Source organism: Mesoplodon mirus (assembly GCF_964341445.2).
Source record: "Mesoplodon mirus genome assembly, chromosome: 10".
NCBI classification, from domain to species: domain Eukaryota; kingdom Metazoa; phylum Chordata; class Mammalia; order Artiodactyla; family Ziphiidae; genus Mesoplodon; species Mesoplodon mirus.
This window is the reverse complement of record NC_138986.1, coordinates 90,397,755-90,422,592: the sequence shown is the minus strand read 5'-3', so window position 1 is coordinate 90,422,592 and position 24,838 is coordinate 90,397,755. Positions and strand designations below refer to the sequence as shown.

Here is a 24,838-nt window from a genome sequence, read left to right as displayed (position 1 = left end):
AATGGAAGAAAAAGGACCTAAAAAAACAAATCCAAAACAATTAACAAAATGGCAATAAGAACATACATATTGATAATTACCTTAAATGTAAATGGATTAAATACTCCAACCAAAAGATGTAGACTGGCTGAATGGATACAAAAACAAGACCCATATATATGCTGTCTACAAGAGAACCACTTCAGATCTAGAGACACACACAGACTGAAAGTGAGGGGATGGAAAAAGGTATTCCATGCAAATGTAAATCAAAAGAAAGCTGGAGTAGCAATACTCATATCAGACAAAGTAGACTTTAAAGACTGCCACAGAGACAAAGAAGGTTACTACATAACGATCAAGGGATCAATTCAAGAAGAAGATATAACAAGTTTAAATACATATGCACCCAGCGTAGGAGCACCTCAATACATAAGGCAAATACTAACAGCCATGAAAGGGGAAATCGACAGTAACACAATAATAGTGGGGGACTTTAACATCCCATTTACACCAATGGACAGATCATCCAGACAGAAAATCAACAAGGAAACACAGGCCTTAAATGACACATTAGACCAGATGGACTTAATTGATATTTATAGAGCATTCCATCTAAAAGCAGAATACACATTATTCTCAAGTGCACATGGAACATTCTCCAGGATGGATAACATGCTGGGCCACAAAGTGAGCCTCAGTAAATTTAAGAAAACGAATCATATCAAGCACTTTTTCTGACCACAACACTATGAGATTAGAAATCAGCTACAAGAAAAAAAACTGTAAAAAACACAAACATGTGGAGGCTAAACAATATGTTGCTAAACAGCCAATGGATTGCTGATGAAAACAAAGAGCAAATCAAAATTACCTAGAGAGAGATGAAAATGAAAGCACGATGATCCAAGACCTATGGGACACAGCAAAAACAGTTCTAAGAGGGAAGTTTATAGCAAACAATCTTACCTCAGGAAAGAAGAAAATTCTCAAATAAACAACCTAACCTTACACCTAAAGCAACTAGAGAAAGAAGAACAAAACCCCAAGTTAGTAGAAGGAAAGAAATCATAAAGATCAGAGCAGACATAAATGAACCAGAGATGAAGCAAACAATAGAATAGGTCAACGAAACTAAAAGCTGGTTCTTTGAAAAGACGGCAGCCTCTGTCCTGGGTACTCTCTCCCTCTCTTGACCATGTACTGTCTCTGCAGCCGAACCTCACGAGGACGTCCAGGCAACGGATGAAGGGGCCGATGAGAGAAGGGAATGAGACCTGCCAGTAAGTGCTGCAGTGAGCTGAGAATGGACCCCTCCCAACCCCTCCCCCCGCTGAGCCTTGAGATGACACTGGACCCAGCAAGAGCCTGACTCTGAGCCAGAATCACCCAGCCAAGTCACTGCAGGGCTCCTGACCTCAGAGACTGTGAGAGTGTAAGTGTCCATAAGTAACAGATAACGAATACAGCATTCTAATTCATTTTAAAGCACCCACGTACACATGCACACACACTTTGCTGTGCTGGAGAAACAAAATTCAGAGCTCCAGTTTACACAACCCTGCAATTCTCAATAAAACCTGGATCCGCAGAAGGTGGAAAGACATGGCTTAAGGCTGTACTCAGAGGTCACCTGGCAGCTTAGATTCTGCCAGAAGAAAGGAGGTAGAATCCATTCAAAACTCAGATCTAAAGCAGGGAGCTATTTTTTCCCCACCACGAGAAACTAAACATAATTTTCCCTATAACTGTAGGGTGACAACAAACATTGGGGAAGAACCTAGAGAAATCTGGACAGAAATCTTGTTCTGTGATACAGAGTACTTGGATTAGAATAGAAAGCCAGGGCAATCTCCAGTTCAGTCAAAATAGAAATGCGTTTCCCCAGTAAGTAAAAACCAGGAACAGGCATTTCACAAAAAGTATTGGAAAAAGCAACCATTTACCAGAAATACGATAAATACTTAGTCTCTTAGAGTCTATAACCAGAGATTGAAAGGTCTCTTCTCCCCAACCCCCACAGGGATAAGAACCCTGGGACACAAGAGCAGATGCTGGGGGACAGGGAGAATGCAGGACAACCAGGAGAGGAGCAGGACCCGTCCCTGGCTGAATAAATGGGGAACCCGGACAACTAAGGAGAAAAGAAACCCATGGACAGGAATTGAGGTGATTCCTCCAGGTAATGCTTTTCACCAGTTACCTTGGTGAGGGATGGAAAGTGTGTTTCAGATTCCTACTAAACACCCTCCAGGCTTTTGCACAGAATTATGCCAACAGTTAAGTTGGCCATAGACTGGACTTTTAATTTCCAGACTTTCAACCCAGTCATTCTCAGGAAATCCTTTTGTTCTGGTGTGAAAGAAAACCCTCAGGCTTTGTTCCAGGTGGAGCTCAGAGGAGTGGGGTCCCTTCCAGGGTCCAGCTGAAGCCCTGAGGGAACACAGCCTTCACAAGAACTAAATCTGTCAACACGACGCAGAGTCATCATCAGGTAATTTCAGAAAGTGCCAGAAGTATCATGTATTGTGGAAAACGATAATCAGAGTCTGGTTGAAGCTGGATCAACAGTGCAGGAAGTCAGGAAAAACGCTAAGTGAAGTGTGCTTGGCATTTTGTGGAAACACCAAAAATGTCAACTGGGGAGACTGAGAAAAACACGAAGGAAGCAGATGCCATTGGAAAAGAAGCGCAGAAGAGGCCCAGCACCAGATGAAAGGGCCGTGTGTACGGTTGGGTGAAATATAAAATGCCGGTAGCTTGTGATTTATGCTGCTTGGAGGAGAATACCCCGTTGTGGGTACAGGAGTCTGTTAATTGAGGCTGGTTGCAAAACCACTGCACTAAAATGCTTCCCTTTGGCCAGTGTTCCCGTTGATCTTCTACTGACAATCTCAAACAAGATGTTTACGAGATGGTGGGCCGGGGACCCAGAGGTTAAAGAAGAGAGGAAGGGGATGGATGTTCTACCTTCAAGAGGAGTTGAGGGTTCCGGCATCCTGGGCTGTGCATTTCTTCTCTTTTGCTCATTTCAGGTGAGACCCAGACGGCTGTCATTCACCCACAGGGAAGGTGGGGTGCCAGGCAAGCAGCCTGAGGCATGGGGCATCTGGGGCGGTGAGGAGGTGCTGAGGAAGGCGGCTGCCCCAGTTTTCCCCTGGTGGCCGTGGTGATAGGAAACCCACAATTTGGGCCGACTGCACGTGAGGACAGATTGTATTATCTGAATCCGAATTCATTTATTTTTCCCTAGGTTTTCCTTTACCTGCTTTGTCCTTGTTTTGAAATACAAGGAGTTAGGCCAGTCTGCGGTCACGGTCTCATGGAGATTAGGTGATGAAAGAAAGGAGGAAAAAAATAAAAGATAATGATAAACAAGAAATAAACCAAAAACATGTCTCAATCTGGCTTTTAGACACTCAGAGGAATAGAAATGACGTGTGGACGGAATACTGGGGAGGAAGCGTGTTTAAGGGCATTCTTCCCCGCCACCTTCATGACAAAGCAGGAGAGACTTCTTGGCTGTGTCAGACACCACTGGAGGTTTTCTCCCAAGAGCCGATCCCCAAACAGAAGCCCTCACGTCTCTCCAGTCCCACCCCCTGCCCTGTCCCTTGACCTACTCGCCGTGGAGGAGTCTGGCCACAGACCAGGTGCTGGATGCCGACTGGCAACTCCAGTGCCCACTTTCCTCACCAGTGGTCATTTCAGGCGTGAGACCCAGTTTTGCCACATAAGACGTGAGTGGGCCGTTTTCTTCACAACCTAGGGCGGTCCCCCCTTTGCCTCTCAAAGCGCCATGTGTGGGGAAGATGCTCATAGCCATCCGGCTGCCAGCCTGGAGGAAGCGGCACACAGACCACAGCTGGGCAGAGCGAAAGGAGAGCGCCGAGAGCAGGGGAGCCAGGGCGCCTGCCTCCTGGCTGGGTGCTGTCCCGCCTCTGACCTTCTCCTCACGTGGTGTTGATGATACATTTCGCTACTGGTTAAGGTAGTGGAGCCTGCTTCTCTTGTGCCCCGCAGCCAGAGGCACCCTAGCGGGTACCCTGGCTGGAGGAGAAAGGCAAAGAAGAGAAGTGAAGAGAGAAGAGCTCCTTGCAGTGCCTGGAACAAGGGAACGGGCCTCAGGGACCCCCATGATCGGCAGGCATTTCGCCTCTTTGCCCCCCAGCCTCTGCTTGGGGACCCCTGCACGTAAGACTGCTAGTCTTTCTCATGAACGTAGAGCAGCCAGCAACCCCTGAGGGCTTCCCACAAGAACTGATGCGTTTCCCTTGAGCAGAAACACTGTTACACACGTTGAGATGTTCACGTTACATGCAGTATTCCAGACAGATATATATATATGTATATATATATATATATATACACATATATATATATATATACATATATATATATATTTTATGCTCTACAGGGTGGAGCCACCTCCAGCTACTGCCTTATCTCTGTCGAGATTTTCGTGCTCTTTGATGCAACTCTGAAAGGCATTCCCGGTACAGCAGGGTCCGGCACGACAGCCTCTTTGATTGCAAACTAACTAGTCACCAGAAACCTCGGCTTGCCCCTAGCTCTCCCTAATTTCATCCTTTGGGCTCTGCTGCCTGGCATTCCTTGGACTTGCTTCTGCCACATTCCGTGTGCTCGTCTGTGCTGACAGCTGTCCATCTCCTGAGACCACCTTCTGTATCTGGAAACAGACCTCAGATGGCCTCACGGTTTGCCTCCCTCCTTGGGTAACAGACACAGGCCAGATGGCTGTGATCCTGAGCCTCTGCCGGGTACCTGATCAACACAGAGACGGGTCATCTAAAGGCCGTTTCCCAATTTGCCGGATCTTCCACTCTTTTTTTTTTTTTTTTTTTTTTTTGTGGTACGCAGGCCTCTCACTGCTGTGGCCTCTCCTGTTGTGGAGCACAGGCTCTGGACGCGTAGGCTCAGCGGCCATGGCTCACGGGTCCAGCCGCTCCATGGCATGTGGATCTTCCTGGACCGGGGCACGAACCCGTGTCCCCTGCATTGGCAGGCGGACTCTCAACCACTGCGCCACCAGGGAAGCCCCTTCCACTCTTTGAAGACGGTGCAGTTCAGAGTTTTGGCAGCTGAGGCTGGGAGAAGGAGGGGTGGGCCAGTTGCTCAGTCGAATGGTTTCTAAGGGAGGGGGATCGGGCCAACTGAAGATGGAAGAGCAACAGTGAGAAAAAGGAGAAATGAAAGATGCTTAAAGGGAAACTGGCACAACATCTGAGGGCGCAGCTTTGAACGTGTCCTCCAGGAGGGCTGGGAGGTCAGATGGTCTGGGTGTGCGCCGAGGCTGCCCTGCTCACGGCTCTTAGATCTGGGCAGCTCTCAGCTCCCTCATTCACAAGATGGGGATCACGACTTGCCTCCTCATAGGGTTATTGGCAGAATTAAATGAAACCATCAAAGTAAAGCATTCAGAACAGTGCCAGCCAATAAATGTTACTTTCATCATTATTATTCTTGTATATTAAAATACAAATATTTTTAAGCCACCTAATTTATTCTTATTTTTAAAATGAGAATTGTACATATTTAAAGTGTATACCATGATGACTTGATATACATATACATATAGTGAAATGAAATTGCGGTATAAATTATACAGTGGAGTATTACTCATCCTTAAAAAAGAAAGATATCCTGCCATTTGCAACAAGATGGATGAACGTGGAGGCCATTATGCCAACTGAAATAAGCCAGACACAGAAGGACACAAAATACATGATCACACAATCATTATATATGGAATCTAAAAAAGTCATATCCTACCTAAATTTTGAGATTGTATGAAGAGGCTTAAATACTATTGATTGACTAGTGGAACATTTCTATCTCTTATTATTAGATTTATAAACTAAAAATACTATTCGTATCATATTGGTCAAAATCAGTTTGCTATGGCAACACCACCCAGGTCCCTTACAGTTTACTTTCTTCCTTTTGCTCTTTGTAAATTTCTGGTGACAACATCTGCCTGTTACTTTCCACTTCTCTCGTATACATGGATGTGGAATTTAAAATTGTGTCCTTTAAAATGTAATGTGTAAATTTCATCAAAAATGATAGTAAATAAAAACAACATGGAATATATAATAACCTTTTGTAAGAGTCATTAAATTATAACAATAATACCATCTGTAGTAAAGGGTAGCAGATTTGGGGAGAATTATTAAAATTTACAGATTAACCTTAAATTTCTTTTGTTTTCCTATTATGGTGTCTTTTAGTTAACAGGCCCATTATTTCCCAAATGTAAGTTAGTTATTAACCTCAAGGCCAGTCTGAATTTCTATTTTTCTTTCTGCTATTGATCCATTCTCCCTGAGCTGTTAATGGGCATTGAAATGCCTAAAATATGTAAAGGGAAAACAGAAGTAGAAAAAAAAGAGCCCCAGAAGTGAATGAGCAAATAGATCCAGAATAATTGGGAGTTGGATGCAGTATTATATATTATTTTCTATGGGTAATAAGTGGATTTTAGAAATACTTAAAACATATAGAGGCACTATAAATAAAAATGTATAAATTGAAGTCTACATTTATTTGATAGCTACTTCAGCTTTTTTTTTCTATAAAAGGTGAATTTCTGTTTTTCTAAGATCTAACCATGAGGTAAATCAGAGGTCAAGGTTCTGGGCTACGGTACAGAGCAAGGAGTCAGGAGTCATGGTCTCTTGTGGGTGGGCGGCCAACAAAGCTACTTCAACAGGACAGCAGTCGGCCTCCTGTCACTTGGGGGACTCAGAACCAATTCAGACAGGCATTAACCAGGGAAAAGCAATTCCCTTCTAACCAAAGAGAACTGCACTTGTACGAGATGATGATGTAAATGCATGGTAGGAGACCTTTCCAATTTGTGGTTTGGAAGAGAACAGGACTTCTGTTTCTATTTGTCTGACCTCTGAGACATCTTTGCAGAAACTGAAAATAGTGTGATGGATGGTTCTGACTCTAGGAGTCTTTGAAAAATGCTTCCCCTCTGGCCAAACATACAAGTAGAATTCATCTTCCATATTCAGAATCTGGATTCTCTGACTTTTATATTTAGATGTGCTCAGCCAACCGTAAGGACTTCACAGCACGGAAGCGATGCTTTCTGAAGCCCACGTTGGAAGGGTAAGGACCTGTTTCCAGTGCGAGTGGACCCAGGGCGAGGGTTGGAGCTGTGTGCACCCCCGGGGATGCTGTGCTGTGAGTTTGCAGGGGCTCCGGTATGGGCTGAATGGCATTCTGACAAATTCCATGTGCTGAAGTCCCGGCCCTCAGTCCCTGAGAATTCAGAGACAGGGTCTTGAAAGACATAATGAAGTTAAAATGAGGATATCTGAGTGGGTTCTAATCCAGTATGACTGGTGTCCTTATAAGAGGAGGAAATCTGGACACAGACATGCACAGAGGGAAGAAGAAGTGGAGACACAGGGAGAAGGTGGCCGTCTATGACCCAAGGAGATCTCAGACTTGTAGCCTCCAGAACTGTGAGAAAGTAAGTGTCTGTTGTTTAAGCCACCCAGTCTGTGGTACTTTGTTATGGCAGCCCTGGAGCCTAATACAGTTCTATTCGTAGCAGGAGATGTCAAACCTCATTAGACAGTCCACATCTACCCTCGGTGAAGGCTGGTCCCCGGCACCGAGACCAGGAGGATCGCCACCTAAGGAGAGGGGTTTGGTGGCCACCAGTTAGACCAAGGGCCCCCAGAGTGAGGGAGAGGAAAAGGGCAGTGTCTAAGAGGAGGACCCGATTTTTTAATAGAAAATCCTCTTCTGCCTTTTTATCACAAAAGCTTTACACGTTCATTGTAGAAATAATAGGAAATACAGATGAACAACATGAATAAACAAAATATAACTTTGATCTCACCTCTTGGAGGTAACTGTTCATTCATTGTTATAAATCTTTCCAGAACTTTTACTATAAATATATGAATTTACACACACACCCACACACAGCCAAAATGGAATAATTTTCTTTTTGTGATCCTTTCTCTATTTCAATAATTTTAGACTTATAGCATCTTTTCTAATGTCTGCTACTTCATTATATCGACTGTATCCTAGAAATGGAATTGGTGGGTGGGAGGCGTCCAAGCTTAGGCAGATGTAAAGGCTCTTGATATGTTGCCAACTTGCCTTCCAGAAATCATGTGTCCATTTATATCCAGCAAGTCTATTTTGAGAGCTACACAAGCCTTGTAACTGCTAACTCTTGACTCAGCTGTTCATGGGCTTTCAGCCAATTCCTAGGGAGGAGAGTGCGGAGACCAGAGGACACTGAGATCTGTGCTGCCAGTGACTCGGGACACTCGGGGGCTTGGTGTAGGGCCGGGAGGGGTGTCGGTGCTGGGGGGAGCACTTCTCACCTTAGCACAGCGGCAGGAGGAGGGCACCTGGCGGGTCAAGTGTGCAGCCCAGATGGCAGCTGCGAGCTCTGCCAGGAGGGCCTGTTCTGGGTCAGCCACTGGGCGCTGCTGGGAGAGCCCGACGTTCCCGGGTGTGCAGAGTGGGAAGTGTGAGGAGGGAACTCCGGGGGCGTCCCTGAGAGTGGGGGGTGGCCCCACAAGCTCTGAATGGGCTGGGAGGGCCGGGGGCTGAGAAAGCCCGAGGTCACTGTGGGCCCGGGTTGTTAATTTTATCCCGCTGCCTGGGAGAACGCAGTTCTGCTTGGGAGTGCGCACAGTGGGGCTGACGGCCTTTGCGGGCTTTTCCGTGTTAATGGAAGATGCGATTTGACTTTGGTTCTTTGCCCAGGATAAGAGATCCTGGGGGTCATTCTTAGAAGGAAAGCCAAGCTAATCTTAAATGCAAAACAAAATGTTTTACTTCATAAACACTGAAATTATATGGCACTCAATAAAACGTGTTGGCAAGTAAGCTTCTGCCACAAAATCTGATCAATAAAATAGGTTAATGCCTCTCAGAAGAAGAACCTGAATTCCACTTATCATTAGATAAGAACTTCCAGTGAGCATCTCTCTAACAAAGATGAGCAATGGTCTCTGATTTAGGGGAAAACAGAGCCTAGCAGAAAAGGAACAGCATCCTCACTGGGTCCAGAAAGGCTCTGGCCCCTTCTCCCTGGGTCTCAAGGTTCCCGAGCACCTGGCCATCTTCGGGCCTTTGCAGGTCAGACACGTCCTGTGCGTCCGAAGCACAGTCCTGTTGACCTGATACGGACCTCGCCTGAGAAATAACAATATGCTGGAGATATGAGTGAAGAATGAACAACACTGTGTCTGCCCTCCCTGAAATGTAGACTTAGCTGTCAAAGTTGCTTCCAAAAGTAAACTTCTGTACACTCGCCCAAAGCAGGGAATAAATTTCCAAGAAAACAAACAAATATTTCTTCCCCTGGGGTTGTCTCCTTCTCTCTGCAATTGGCACCAGGGAGAATTAACCACTCATCATCTCGAGCGTACAGTGAAACGGTTATGGAGAAAAGGGACGGGCTTACCATCTGCCACCGGCTTGGGCTGGGAGCTCTTGAGCCGCAGCGAGGGCCGGAAGCGGGTGCGGTCGTTGAAGCTCCAGCTCTTCTGCACTTTGGTGGGGCTGCCCTCGGTGGTGATGTCCGTGCTGGGGGACCGCCTGTCGCCCAGCGAGGCCTGCCTGCTCTTGACGCTCTGGCCCCGCGGGCTCGCCATGCGTACGCGCTCCTTGAAGCTGAGCTTCTGGCTGCGGGCGGAGCACAGGGCAGCATTAGTGCGTTTCGGGCAGTGCCGTCCACCCACGTGGGTAAATGCTCGGATGAAACTGCATACAACCATGTACTTCAATACACAGAATGTTCTTAGCAAGTAGGGGCACAGCGATACAGTGTTCCCTTATTGCAAATTTGAGCTTTACTGAACCTCTCTGTTTGCATTCAAGTCCGTCTCATTCCACAGTTTTGCACACCCTTCCTGGATTCAACGAAGCCTGAGACCAAGCACAGTGGTTGGTGCACAATGACACTGGAAAGACCAGAGAACTGGTTTGGTGTTCGCCTTAGAAACAGATTTTAGATTTAACCTCAACTTTTGAGACCTAAAAAAAAAGGTTTCGTTTTTTTGTGTTTTTTTTGGGGGGCGGGGAGCATATCTCTTTGTAATTTCTAAAACATTTCTATGGGAAAACGGGGATGACAGTTACACATGCACATGTATTTACAGGCTGCATGCATTTTATACTCCAGGCAAGATTACGATTTCCAGATCCATGCAGTCTCAGAGCAGCTGGCGGCACTGCAGACAATATTAAACACAACATTTAACACCACGTTCATTCTGGTGAGACAAAAACCACACAAGGTAGCACGAACACAGCTTATAATGAACGAGATGACTGACTGATGGAATGAGATGCTGTGTTCACCAACAGTTTCCTGATATTCGACAGGTTATTGATTGGCTGTGGCAGCTCCCGGTAAATTATATTTGTTCACGTTCAGTTCTCAGATGCCAGCGAGGCCTGAACTGATGTTGGTTGATAAAGGAAGTGTTAACCAGGCAGCAAAACCCAGAGTGCACCTCCGGGCCCTCCTGAGCACAAGTGGGGTGTGAAGGGCCGGAAAGGGCGGGCTGCCATCAGAGACCTGGGTTTGGAGGCCTCGCCTCTAACTTGGAGATAAAAACAGCAACATAGCCGAGGGACTTTTGTGGGCATCAGATGAACTATGTGAAGCTTTGTGGACCCATTTTGTTTGTGTGCTTGTTCATTTATAAACTACTGTGCTATTCATTAGAAAGTGATGCCACGGGGGGAGGGATAAATTGGGATATTAACATATACACACGACTATATGTGGAGCCCTACGTCAAGGACACCCTACATCAAGGACACAGGAAAAAAACTCCAGAATTAACCGAGCCCCCATAACAACTGTTGCCATGGTCTCTCCTAATCTAAACTGGACAGCCCCCTGGTTCCATACTAGGCAAAATAATCACCATGTAGTAACCTTGTATCCTCCTGACCAATCACCTAATGCCATCCTGCCAGCAGGAATTTTCTTAGTTTTGAGGCTATAAAGGTTGGCCACTAGCCCACAAAGGGGGTCGGCTCTCCCTGGTCTATCAGGAAGTTGCCCGCTGGATTCGCAGCGCCCCTCACCATCTCTGCCCTTTGCTCTCAACAAACTCATTCTTTTCTAAAATTCTTCAGGTCTGGAAATTCTTCTTCCAACCCGCACTCAGACCACGACATCTTGGTGGCCCGCACAGGGACATCTCCGGGGGGATCTCCTCCCCGACCTCCTCTCCTCATTTCTTGGGACCCTCTGTGAACAGGCAAGCTGCCGTGGAAGCTACAGAGGAACTCTGGCCAGGGCCACACCCTGGTGTGTTCCGAAGGCTCCGTGGCTCACTTTGCCCCAGTAACTGCAACCCAGAACGGGTGAGGGTCCCTCTGTCTTCCTCCTGACTGCGGACTAGGCCGATTGGTATTATGCGGGCACGGGTCAGGCATTTAAAAGCCATCAGGGCGCCTGCCACTTGAAGACTCCCGTGAAAGGATAAGGGGGTCATGGAACAGACCAGGCTGTTAGAGCGTCTGTCCCCAGCAAGACAACTTCCGTGCACCGTGAGGCGCGTATTGGTTCAAGCAGAACACTGAGCCCCCTCCCCTTGGCCGCCGCCTGCCCGGCAGGACTACGAGGCCGATTCCTCAGCCTGTCTTCTCTGTTACACTTTCACCTTTTTCTCCGTCTGGATTGACTTACAGGAGCCTAGGCGTTGCCTCTGAGCCATCCCAGCAGTGCCTTTTCACGTCTCAGGGCATCGCCAAGCGGTGAGTCAGCCGGTGGGTCCTGGGAATCTCTCTCTCTTTTCTCTTTCCCTGCCCGAGTCACAAGGTGCCTTAGTCGCACGCTCAGGGGTCACCTCTCACGGTCGGACGCGATTGTTGAGACGGTCGACCCATTTTGTGCCTTAGTTGCACAGAGAGATCACTGGGACAAAGGGGACGCCTCTCTGTCAGCCGGTGACTCTCAGTACCCCCATTCTACGGCGTACAGGCTAAGAATGGGTTCTGCTATGTCTCGGGAGCCTCCCTCGGACTCACCCCTCAGCTGTATCCTCAGAAACTGGGAAAACTTGACCCTGAAAATCTCAAAAAGAAGAGGCTCATTTTCTTTTGTAACACGGCTTGGCCCCAGTATAAACTGGGGGGCCGAGAACAATGGCCTCCTAACGGCACACTAGTTATAACACGATCCTCCTACTTGATCTCTTTTGGCGGAAACAAGGAAAGGACTCAGAGGTTCCTTAAGTCCAGACCTTTATGGCCCGTAGTCAGAATCCGGATCTGAGAGACTCATGCCGCACGTGTCTTTCTGTTGCCGCCTTATCCTCCGGACCCCCTCTGTCTCCCTCTCCAGCAGATCTCCTAGGCGACCCTCCACTCGACCTCTCCTGTCCCCCGCCCCATGAACCCCCTGCTTCAGCCCCCGACCCCATCTCAACCCACAGCTCCCCATCAGCCACCCCCTTATCAGAGCGAAATCTCCCCTCCCCTCCCCACACAAGATCCAGGACTGCCTAACGCCAGGAAGTAGCAAATGGAGACATGGGCACTATTAGAGTCCATGTTCCCTTTCCCACGTCTGACGTTTCCCAAATTCAAAACAAGTTAGGTTCCTTCAGTCAGGATGGCCACAATATTCTTTAGACTCCAGAGAAAACTGGTTAAGATAAAAATTTTTTGAGATTGCAAAAGGGGGTTCTTTTTGCATGTGCAATTAGAAAAGCTAGTCTGTTGGAATAGTTTTTTCAGAATCCTGACCCTGAGAGAACAAAAATATGCCTAGGAAAAAGTTTGAAGTTAACTCTTATCATGTCCTTGAGCTACAAACACAGCCCACTTTGCCTGAGACTTCAGCCTTGGGTTAATTAGTAGAACTTCAAGCCAAGGGAAAAATAAAAGAGGCAAAGAGACATTTTAAATCTCAAGTGGAAACTATGAGATCTCTGTCTGTCTGGATATATAGTGTATGTCTCAGTATGTGTCTTTGTCTTTGGATAATGTTGAGGTTAATTTGTAAATGAGCTCAATTTAATTGGCTTAAAAGAAAAGTCAGCGCTTACAAATCAAACAATTCTAAAACAAGAAAAATTAAGCTAAATACATTTCAGGTTCACGTGAACTGGGAAATATTCAATATTAAATTAATACCTGGTGTTAATGTTTATGTTTGTTGATCTAATTAATATAGACATGTCTCGAGCCATCAACATGAAGTATAATACTTTTATTGTGCCTAGGTTTAATATAAGCTAAATAAGATCTTATTATATCTGTTGCAAATTTGTCAGCAATGAAAATAACTCAATGTGAAGAAACTTTTAAGAAAAGAAAATACAAATGAGATAAGAGCTTTGGGTGAACCTTTTAGGAATAATTATGTTTCAGGAATGTCTACTTAAGAATAATCTCTCCAGATATTTGACAACTTTAAACATTTAGAGTTGTGCTAAATTAAGTGAAAGGATGGAAGTTTATTAAATAACTAGGCCATTTCCAAATAAAATAAGATACTGAAACATTAATTACTGAACACTGGCTTCCTTTTACAGAGAAACAAACGGTTTGGAACTATTAAAAAAATGTGTTTGGTGCCACACTGAGATATATTCTATAAGAAAGCACATTCTTCAAAAATTATTATTTGGATGTATGTTTACCAATCTACAGAGTGCTGATATAAAGGACAGTTCATGGTTGCTTAAGGAAAGTAGGATGTATGTTTTTAGTAAAAAAAAGTATGAGGAAAGGAATTACATTTTATTAAGAAAAAAGGAAGTAGGTCTAATTTAGAGTTGACTGCTCCTGAATGGAAAAATAAAGTGAGAGATACAGAAAGTGATAGAAATTTTGTGAAAAGTGGCCCCTGAGGAAAGAGTTTTATGCATGGTCAGGACTAAGTTTATAATGAATTTAATTAAGTAAATGAATTTTAAAAGTAAGCTGGTGCAAAACTTGAACTTGGCTTTTCTTTCTGTTAAGAGGACAAGTTTTCTTAAAATGTTGAACTGCCTCTGATAACAGATTTTAAATTTCTTTACCTCTTAAGTGATCTGTATTTGCCTTTGAAATCTTTTATTGTTACCTTGGCTAAGTAAATAACTATTGCTTCCTTAAGTGCTGTGTTCCACGACAGTAACCAAGTTACTTTGTTAATTTTATTGTGATCAGATTTTAAACATGCCTTCTTACCATGCCTTCATAAGTCTTTCGTCATTATAGACACTTACAGTTTCACTCTAATGCCTTTGCAAAAATGCTTCCTCTTCAAGAAGACTTATAAAAAGGACTTTTGGATAAATACAAGTTTCTGACTTTCAGACTATAATGCCAAACTCGGTAAGAAATTGAAGAATTCTAATGAAAAACCTGATGGCTTCATAAAGCTGTTAACAGAAAGGATTAATTAGCAAGGACTGAATGAACTGGTAAATATGGTTATAATTTTCTATAATTATAGAAATTTGCATTCTATCTGAAAAATTACTGGTTTGAATCTGTGTTTTCCAGGTGTACAGAAAACCTTCCCCTCAAACTAATTCTGACTTACAGTAATTTGGTAAATTATACCTTTGTAAGCAAAACTGAAACATTTACCTCTCGTCTCTGTCTGCTCCCTCCAGAGATGGGAAACTCTTAGGTTCCCAGCAGCTTTATCAGATAAATTAGGAAGGCGACCTCACTAACAGGTACAGAAATCTCAAGGTATTTTGGGAACCTTGAAAAGGGAGGAATTCCCCTAGATCTGGTAAGCGAAATCTGTGAATTTCCTAGCCCTGAGAGGTCTTTTAAAAGTTCAGTCAGACTCCTTATAAAAATTTCTGCATGCAGAAAGCCTATATGATCAATTACAGTTATATAAATCATCAGGCCAAGTTTAGTGAGACCAGGCTGAAATATCGTTCTCTCTCTGTTAAGAGAACAACGTTTTCTTGGAATGTTGCTTTTAATAACAGACTATGTAAATTTCTTTGCCTTTAAGCAATTTGTATTTACTTTAAAAATCTTTTGTTACTTTGGTAAAGTAAATAAATATGATTTCACAATGATCTATGAAGATCATGGCACACACAGATAAAGTTCATTCTGCTTCTACAAAAATTAACCCCTCACTGCCAGACTTTTGCCATCCTGATGTCCTTAAAACACGGCAACAGTCTACTCCTAAATCAGGGAATTTAAAATGGGTAAACAATAACTGTCAATCAGTCAGGGCTATAGAAAATCCAAGGCGGCTGCTTTGCTTTTTCCAGCTCCCTGACAAACCTCGTTTTTTCATTTGATGGGATAAAGCCTTCCCTGGCTGCAGGGTTAATGCCCTCACAATGAATAAAAAAATTACGTTTCACTGAATATTAAATTCTAATTTTATTAATTAAGGTCTGTGTTACTGAGACTCACTTCCCAGATATTTCCTTGCTGTTATGTTATATTGCTAAAAAGTTTAACTGAATTATTAAAGGACACTCTAGTTTGTTTCTAAAGCTTATCTCAGTAATCTATTTTTGGATGAAGATCAGATGCCCCAGACCTACAATCAGGGGATTACGCATACTGGAAAAGACATAATTTAAAGGACTGTCTGCAAGCTGGATGGATGGGGACCCGTTTTGGGCTGGCTAAATGGCTTTCTTTGTAACTATACCCTCAATTTTAATCAGACTAGCCTGGAGTGGGGTCCCTGGTCAGAGGAGGTTGAATATGATGTATTACATGAAGGTAATTTCACTTTGTGTTGGGGAAATTCAAGGAAAAACGTGACTAAGAAAATATATTAATGAAGACCATATCCCCATAAATAGCTTGGCACTGGGAACTAAATATGTGGGGACTGGTGTGACCACCGGACGCTTACTTAGTTTAACCTCCCGACAAGACTCTCCTCCAAAATACAACATAATTCAACTAACATTCAGAAATTTGTTCTGCCAATTCCCCCCATCACACTCATCATCAGTCAGAGCCGGGATTCTCCCCTTTATGTGTAGATGATTACTTCCTCGGAGTTTGGCCTTCCCATGGTCCCAATCATAGGCCATGGGAGCCCAGTCTATTTCCAGAGGAAAACTCCCAAAAGGTGAGGGCCTGGCTCTGGGTGGGCGGTATCCTTGAGGGGCACCGGATTTTCATCTCTATGCGATAACAGGGTCTATCTGGACCTTCCCACACTTTGGAGGGGCCCCTGCACAATTAATGCTGCGGTCCCAGAGACAACCATTATGACTACAAAGGATTTAGCTTCCTCAGGGGGCGTTCCCAACTTGGGTCCTTCCTCAAGGAGGCCTTAAGACCTGTCCCAGAGAGACAAAAACGAGCCGCGGATTGCGGGGGGGGGGGGATGCTTATGATAACCCAATTCTTGATCAGCCCGAAATAATACGTAGCATCTTTAGAGGGCTCTCCTGGTTTGCAGACATACCCCTCTTAGAGAGGAGTGTTCTCCATCTCACCATCACGGTCCAGGAACCTTGGAAGGCTGCGGTGCTGAGGAACAGCAGTCAGCCCCAGGCTCTCTGGCCGAGGGGGTTTTACAAAACAGGAGGGCCCTTAGTGGTATAACAGCTGAGGTGGGGGGTGTCTGTGCCCTAGTAAGCGAGACAGGCTGCTTCTATATTAATACCTTCGGCCAGGCTGAAGAGGACCTTCAGATTCTAAAGAAAAGCATCAAATTAATAGAAGATTTAATAGAGAGAGCAGGACAGGGCCCCAGCTGGCTTTCCAGCCTCCTCTCCTCTCTGGGGATCCAGATATGGACGTGGCTATTGCCCTTGTTGGGACCATTAATCCTGATAGCCTCTGTTTTGTTGCTTGGCCCCTGCATTATTAACACATTATCTAAGTTCGTCTCCCGACAGGTTCAAAAGATTCAATTCCAGATGGTGCTACAACAAGGATACCAGCCAGTTGGCACAGGGACTACATTGGAACAAGCTGCCTTATCATTCCACGGGCTCTCATCTCCCTCCGTAAATACATCCTGACAGAGAGCGGGCACTGGGCCTCAGGGCCCCACGACGCCCCGGCCAGCAGGAAGAAGCTAGGAATGGTCATCGCCCCTTTCCCCAGTGACCTGGGCTCCTATGGCCTGAGATGGGGATAGGCAGATAGTTAGTCATGAGCGGGGCCAAAGATTTGGCCCATAAATAAAAAGATGGGAGAATGTAGAGCCCTACATCAAGGACACCCTACATCAAGGACACAGGACAAAAACTCCGGAATTAACTGAGCTTCCATAACAACTGTTGCCATGGTCTCTCCTAATCTAAACTGGACAGCACCCACCCCACCCCGACTCCATACTAGGCAAAATATTCACCATGTAGTAACCTTGTATCCTCCTGACCAATCACCTAATGCCATCCTGCCAGCAGGAATTTTGTCTTGAGGCTATAAAAGTTGGCTACTAGCCCACAGAGGGGGTCGGCTCTCCCTGGTCCATCAGGAAGCTGGCCTGCTGGATTCGCAGCGCCCCTCACCATCTCTGCTTTCTTCTCAACAAACTCACTCTTTTCTAAAATACCTCAAGTCTGGAAATTCTTTTTCCAACCCGCGCTCGGACCACAACACTATATATGAAATAGATAGCTAATAAGAACCTACTGTATAGCACAGGGAACTCTACTCAATACTCTGTAATAACCTATATTGGAAAAGAATCTAAAAGAGTGGATATATGTATATGTATAACTGATTCACTTTGCTGTACACCTGAAACTCACACAATATTGTAAATCAACTATACTCCAATAAAATTTTTAAAAAATGCATTTCTATTTTTATGCCAAAAAAAAGGGATGCTGCTATGGAGTGAGGGGCCCAGGGTTCTCCAGGCCTGAAGCAGTGGACAGAAAGGGTCTGAGGCCCACAGTCTGGCTGCAGCCTTTGTGGGACATAGAGGCGGTGTTCTCACAGATACGGATTATCCGAGACCAAGTGGAGGCCCTTTCTTTTCCACGTTCCGCCACGTCCACTGTCCCTAACTGCGGTGTGCAAACAGCAGATGTGTTTAGTGGCTCTGTGCTGTGTAGGTAACAAGAACAGTAACGCTGATTCTTCCATGCCTAGTTGCTTAACGAACGATGTTCTAAAAAGACACCACGTTGTGTGTGTGTTTACGTGAAAACACATCAAACAATGAACTGTGCTGGTCAGCAGGTCCTGGTAATGATAAACACTCTGGCCATGCAGCTGACAGCTCCGATCCGAAGGGCAGACACAGCTGTGCGGCCGGACTGAAGGCACATGCAGAGAGCAGGCAGGCGGGTTGAAACGGGAGTCGGCGGTTCAGGGCTCTTAAGACAATCCCATCAGGCAAGGCTATCTCTGTACTTGACCAATGTGTGATTACATGGTGGATTCATTCAGCAGTAGCAATAATAACACCGTAATGCTGCATCTTCTTATTCCCAGGCTAGGTTCTCCATGTCATCCAAAGCTCACAATATCTAAACAAATCCTCAAAGGGATGGTGCTCAAAGTGTCTACTCTTTTCAAGCTTGTTTTTTTAATAGTAAAAATTTCAAACCTCTTTTCAGTTTTGGCCAATCTGTCCCATCATTTAAATTTATGATGGTCTGGTTCAGGAACACACCACTTGCACCTTTATTTAGAATAATGAATGGCTCGTCAACAGAGCTGCCATTACAAGTATTCTCACTATACTTAATCTAATCCATTACCTTTCCTGGAACTAACAGATGCTAATTACTATAGAAGGTTGGGTTGAGTTAATACCAAATTATTTCTCAAGCTTTCAAGATATCTCTCTTTCCTTTGCCAACTGAATGAAGAGGAAACTGATAAAAACATCATAAAACCATTTAATATGAAATTTAGTTTTCTCTTTTTAAAAAATTTCAATTGCTAAAAAAGTAAAAAAAAAAATCTAAAATAGGTATCAGCATTAAATCCACCATGGTTTATTTACAGTAACAAAATATTTAAAAACAATTGCTCCTATAAGAATATTTGAAAAAATTGCCCCTATAAAACATTTAATATTGTCTTTAAGAATTAATGGAAAGTGGAAATAATATTATTTTCTGAATATTAGTACTGGTTAAGCCACTTGAGTTGATAGAAATGAGTTCTAGGTGCCTCTTCCCCTTTTGTCCTTCTAAAGTACATGAATGTTTGCCAACGTCTAATGTTAAAAAAATTCTCTAGAACTATTTTAAAGTGAACTCAACATATTACACACTAAATTAGAAAAAAAAAGATGTAATGTTTTCAGTCTTTGTTCTGACATAATTGTATGACAGTTAAGAATAACATCCTAATCCAGAACTTTTTAGCCAAACAAAGTTTTCTTTTCCAAGGCAAAGATCTGTTCTTGTGTCCTCCTACAAAAAAGTCACTTTCATTTATTTTTCTAGTTCACTTCCCCTTTGGAAATCAACAGAGTATCTTGACTAGATGACTATTAAACGGATTAGGTGGCTGTTATTGAAAACACACATTGATTAAAAATATAGACTCTTCACTAGTCCACTGAAGTTTTCATTATTTTTTGGCTTTTTTTTGGTGATACCTATGAACATGATTTTTGAGGAAGGTTTATGTAACAGTGTTTTTAGGTAGATTGTCAAAGACTATCCCCAAGAGACAACAAAGAGGTCTCTCTTTGGAGAAAGTAACCAAAAGGCTGCTGTGGTCATTGATGGTGTGCAGCCCCTTGTCAAGTTCAAATGGCTGGGAAGCAGCCGGCCACTGGATGATCCCTGCCAGGGACTGGGCGGCATCATGGCATCCCCATGGGAATCCTCTCGGACTCAGAACCCTGGAGTTACTGGTACGCTTAATTAGGGCTTTAGCCCTTCACAGGATTAGCATCCTACAAATTCTTGCCTCTGGCACAATATGGCTATGGAACCAGGACAACCCAGTGCGTGCACAGCTCAGCATCGTCCCACCACCAGGAGGCACTGTGCGGACCTGCCTGTTTGTCCCCAGGGCTGAGAGGGTCCAAGCAGGCAACAGGCAGCAGGGGAATTAGGAGCGGGTTGGAAACCTCATTCAAGAGTCCTTAGAAGAGTGAGTCTGAGCAGGGCTCAGTAGGGTGGCGGAGTAACCTGGTCATGCACCTGAGGTTAGTTGGCATTCTCAGATCTCATGTCAGTAGCCGGGATGCTGGTACCTCTGCTTCCATGAGGTGTGTATTCTGAAGAGCTTCTGCTTATGACTACAGACCTTACTAGGAGTGAGGAGACACAGCAGCAGTTACTAGGTGGTCACCACCAGGAAAGTGCTCAGGGGTTTGTGGTCTTTCTTGAAAAACAAAGCCGTTTGGCTTCATTGTTTTTCATATGTTAGTACAAGGACTAGTTAAACACTAAGGACAAACTGTGTAATTTAATTGTGCTGCTCGAAACAGATCCAGTGTTCTTAATGGTTAAGTAGAAATAATTAGATGACATAGGCATTCCAAACGATGGTAGTCTATGTCTTAGCATCTGTTTCATACGAAAATAAGAATATAAATATTTTAGGATATAGCAACCTTTGTAGTAAATAACAATGCAACATAGTATAAATGATGGAGGAGTAAAATATTCCAGAACTTTTAAAGATAAATACTTATAGAAATCAATGAAATAAATAACATTAATTGCTTTGAAATTAAAAATAATCTTGATTTGTATGAAGCCTGCATTTGTAGTTAATATACATAACCAGTTGTAAGAACGCATGTGCCAAAAGACAGAAGAAAATATTCTAGGTTGAATATAAGAAAAAAAGCATTTTTCTTGTATTAAGTCTTACTATGTGTTTTTTAAAGACTAAATCCTTTCCCTCTATCAATAAAGGTGAACAGAAGGAGAGACCATTTAAAAAAATGTTTTTGAAACAACCTAGCCTTTTGCCAACAAGGATACAAGTTGACTACACTGAAAAAGGAAAAGCGGTCTTGTCTCACTGAGTTTAGTTTAACAACACATGTAGATCATTCACTGTACACAGAAGAAAGAAAATGTAAACAGTGGAAAATAAATGCAGAAGAAATATGAGCGCACAAAGTTTTCCATCAGTGTTCTAGATTCTCTCCCAAGACTCACACTTCTCAGAACCTAATAAAGGCAAGCACGCCAGGAGCAGTTCCAGCAAAGCACCTGGTGGATCACAGCACAGGATGAAATGTAATAAAAGAGTATCACTTATGCTTTAACTTTTAAGATACCCATCTTTGTAACAGTCTCACAAGTACCTGTTCAAGCAACTTCAGAGAGTCTACTAGAAAGTCCAGCAGGGTTCCCTTAGTGGCTCATGAAGTGCGTTAAGGCAGTTTAACTACACAGCAGGCATAGAGCCACCAAGTGTTGATTAAGGAGACAGAGTACAGCAGAGGCAATGAGATTCACAGAGAATCCCCAAACCTTTGATGTATGATCGATACCTGTAGCAATGAAAACTTAACAGGTAGGAAGAAGTAAAAGCTTTCTTGTACCATCGTGATGACTAACAACCTCATCCACCGTGTCAAGGAGGAAGAGAAAAAGGTGAGGATACCGGCTGAATCCAGCTGGATGGGTTTACAGGAAGATTCTCTTCTCAGAAAGTGACAGTTGATACCCAAACAGAGAACCGTCTAGCTTAAAAAATGAGTTGGAAAAATTACTTAATGGAATGATGAATTAAAATAAAATCAATACACACCATTTACCACCACATATGAGATTAGAACTGTTTTAGTGGGAAGACAGAGGGAAACAAGTGAATGATGAAATGATGCCCAAGAAGCTGTGTTTATGGCTTCAGCTGAGGAACAAAGCAGGCTCAGCTGAGGTGAACGGAGATTCACACCTGACCCTGTACCGATGTTCACTCCTGTTCAGCTGAGCTAGATTAAAAAGCTCTTTTGGAGACTGATGAGTTGTATTTTTTTTTTCTTTTTTCTTTTTTGGCCGCACTGCGTGGCTTTTGGGATCTTAGCTCCATGACCAGGAATTGAACCCATGCCCCTGCAGTGGAAGTCCTAACGACTGGACCACCAGGGAATTCCCTGACGAGTTGTATTTTTAAAGAAAAATTTTGGATCTGTCACAAACAACATGTAACCATCTTGGGGCTGGGTGTCTTTCCTTAGCCCAAGATGCTGTACATGAATTTTTAGAAAACATATCCTAACCTCAGTGTAGAAAGACAAAATCTAAAAAGAATGTCCCGAAGCAGGGAACCCAGTTCCCCAGGGGTATACGTGAGCGTGTGTGGTGCCTACTCTATCCTGCAGAGAGAGGCCTGATCTACAATCCTGGCCCCTCAGTCAGAGGGCACCAGTGCAGGGAGGGGCGCTGGCTGCTGTATTCGACTGTTCTACATCTGGGTCCGTCCCAGCTCTCAGAACAGAGAACCCCCACCGAGGAAGGATTTAGGAGATTCCAGGCTCTGGAGGATAACAGAGTTAGCTGCAGCACATCTACGCTGGTCTATCTGAATCACATCGTTACAGCCTTGGCCCAAGCAGTAAAGGCTCTGCACTTGGACTGTGCTGGTCAGTCCGTCTGAACTTGGGTCCAGCGCCCACCGGCAATATTCTGGACCCAGAGCTGCTTCTTCCAAGGGGGAATTCTCATCAGGATGCATTTCCTCTGAGTGGATTCGCTGGCGTGAGGGCAACTTTGTTATTTCCTGAGATGTTGCTATTGTTGTTACAATATACTGCATCCATTAGGCAGTCTTGTTCTTTTCAGGGCCACAGCACGGGGAAGAGAAGGTAATATTCAAGCGGGGCTGCAGCTTATTTCCTTCAGATTATTGACATGTTTTTAATTTTTCATTTTCTCTTTTTATATTCCTCCTCTCTACCTCTTTTGTTGGTGTTTTATCTCTCTTCGCATAAAGTACTGGAGGTCAGGGGCATTTTATTACTCCATCCAAGGGGTATTTATTGAGCACATGCCCTGTCATAGCTTCACACATGGTGCCGTGATGTGTAACCGGAAGACAGCAGACCCGAGTGCGTGTGGGTGAAGCGTGAAGTAAGGCACGTGTGCCACACACGAACACACGGTGTGTTCATGGTGATTTCTGCCAAATGTCCAATGACCACAGAGAAGCCAGAAGTCTCTGTGTGATTCTCTGAGTCAATAGTGCAGCTCAGTGGTTCCATGTATATTCCATGCATACCTGCCTACAGGGGAGTGATCTTTGACAGCCTCAGTCCCAAGCATGCAGAATAGATTTTAACATCATGACATTTAAAACATTTGGTTGTGGTCTTTTTGGTTCGTGTTTGGGCCGAGGGGCGGCAGCTAGACCACCTGGGTTCTGCCTGTGCTGTCTGCTTTGGGGACCTTGGAAGAAGTGCAGCATCACTGTCAGCCCAAGGTGGCCCCTCACTCAGTGCCGCCACAGAGGCTGTGCTGAAGCAAACACCTCCACACGATTTGCAAATGTCCCCTTTGGAGGACGAAACCGAGACAGGTGACCTGATTCTCAGGTAGTTGCAGAGTCCCTGCCAAAGAGGGTCTCTGCCCTTAGGACTTGGAGATAGGTTCCTCTTTTTTTTTTTTTTTTTTTTTAACATTAACTGTACATTGATAGGTTCCTCTTTGAGATAGTCTGTAAATGGATAGCTCCCAAGACAAGGAAAACGTCAAATGTCCCCAAAGAGACTAAAACAGCTTATAATGGCTATAATTTATTTTGTTTAACTTTTCTTGAGTAGTTTCCACACAGAAGGAGGGTGGGGTTTGCGTGGAGTCTACACAAAGGAGGACCAGAGCGTCAGGGCTATTCAGCCTGCCTCTTCCAGGGTCTAATGCCCAGAACCTCTCTTTGGGCACAAATATCTCTAACATGGAGAAGAGTAACTCTTCAAGCTATTAAAACTCTCTGGAAATACCACCCAGGAATAGCCCATGCCTTCTGCTCTCTATCTGCCACATAAGAGAAGGGTCTCTAGCACCACGCCCTGTGTAGGCTTCCCTACCCTGGAGGAGTGGGTGCGTCCGACCATGCCCGCCTCCCATCGTAAACGAATGTGTTTATGTTTCGGTTCATAAGCGTTTTAAGTGTTAACTGAGATAATGCAGAAATGGAAGACCCAGAGACTCATCACCTCAAGAGAACTCTCAAAACTGATTTCAGGACATGAATAAATGTGTCATTAGCGTATCAGTACCGAGCTAAAGGATCAACCCCTGGCCAGCCCTGGGCAGGGGTTGCCCGTGTTTCCTCATTACTAGAACGGGTGGCAGTGACAGGAAAAGCCTTGTGTCCCTTGTGGAGAGGAATTCCAGGTGCCTGGGACTCCCTGCTGGTCCCGCCTCTGTCCCCCGTCACCCCACCTGTGCTGGGACCCGCCTGCCCTGTCCTCCAGGGTTCTGCTCCCAAACCCAGACCCTCCCTGGCACTCGGGAACCCAGATTCAACTGTTTTCTTTCAGCTCCTTTTCCCTCTGGGTCTAGTTTTCTGCTACTTAGTCTGATACAGCATTTCCTTCTAAGGCACGGAAGAATGACCATACAGTGTAGCTGATCTGGTGAAGTGTCCAGGAGGATTCTCTTCTTCCTCAGGGAAGGGGGCTATTCGTTTGGATCAGATAACCTGAGTAGACCTCAGACCTGAATGAGCGGGAGATGTTGCACAGAGAGTGTTCTTACCTCCTGGACACAGGGTTCGTTTTGTCCCTCACGCCTACACCCTCCCCAAAGCATACAGTTTCTCACTTTAACAGAAGGACCCTGGTGAAGGGGAGTGTATCTTATCCTGCTTCATGGGATTTGAATACTTGCGTAAGACTTCTGTCTGGGAAAACAGTAGCAAGGAACAGCCAAAGACCATAATTATTATTTTTACCCTAAACATCCCATGCTCTGCAGATTGTAAAAAGCAGTGAGTGAGT

The 24,838-nt window shown here is 44.5% G+C and overlaps 1 protein-coding gene across 5 annotated transcripts in view; it reads right to left on the bottom strand.

Annotated features, from left to right (window-relative positions):
- KCNQ5 (potassium voltage-gated channel subfamily Q member 5) overlaps positions 1 to 24,838 on the bottom strand; it is a gene marked incomplete at its 5' end in the record, with an annotated part of 580,126 nt that overhangs the window by 49,458 nt on the left and 505,830 nt on the right. For 2 of the 5 annotated variants that reach the window (XM_082633969.1, XM_082633970.1), the window contains 2 exons: positions 9,452 to 9,672; positions 20,132 to 20,188. The exons of 1 other annotated variant lie outside the window; for it this stretch is intronic. In XM_082633969.1, coding sequence (XP_082490095.1) covers positions 9,452 to 9,672; positions 20,132 to 20,188 — 278 coding nt within the window. The remainder of the gene's footprint in view (positions 1 to 9,451; positions 9,673 to 20,131; positions 20,189 to 24,838) is intronic. 2 more of the 5 variants (XM_082633971.1, XM_082633972.1) reach the window with 1 other exon arrangement.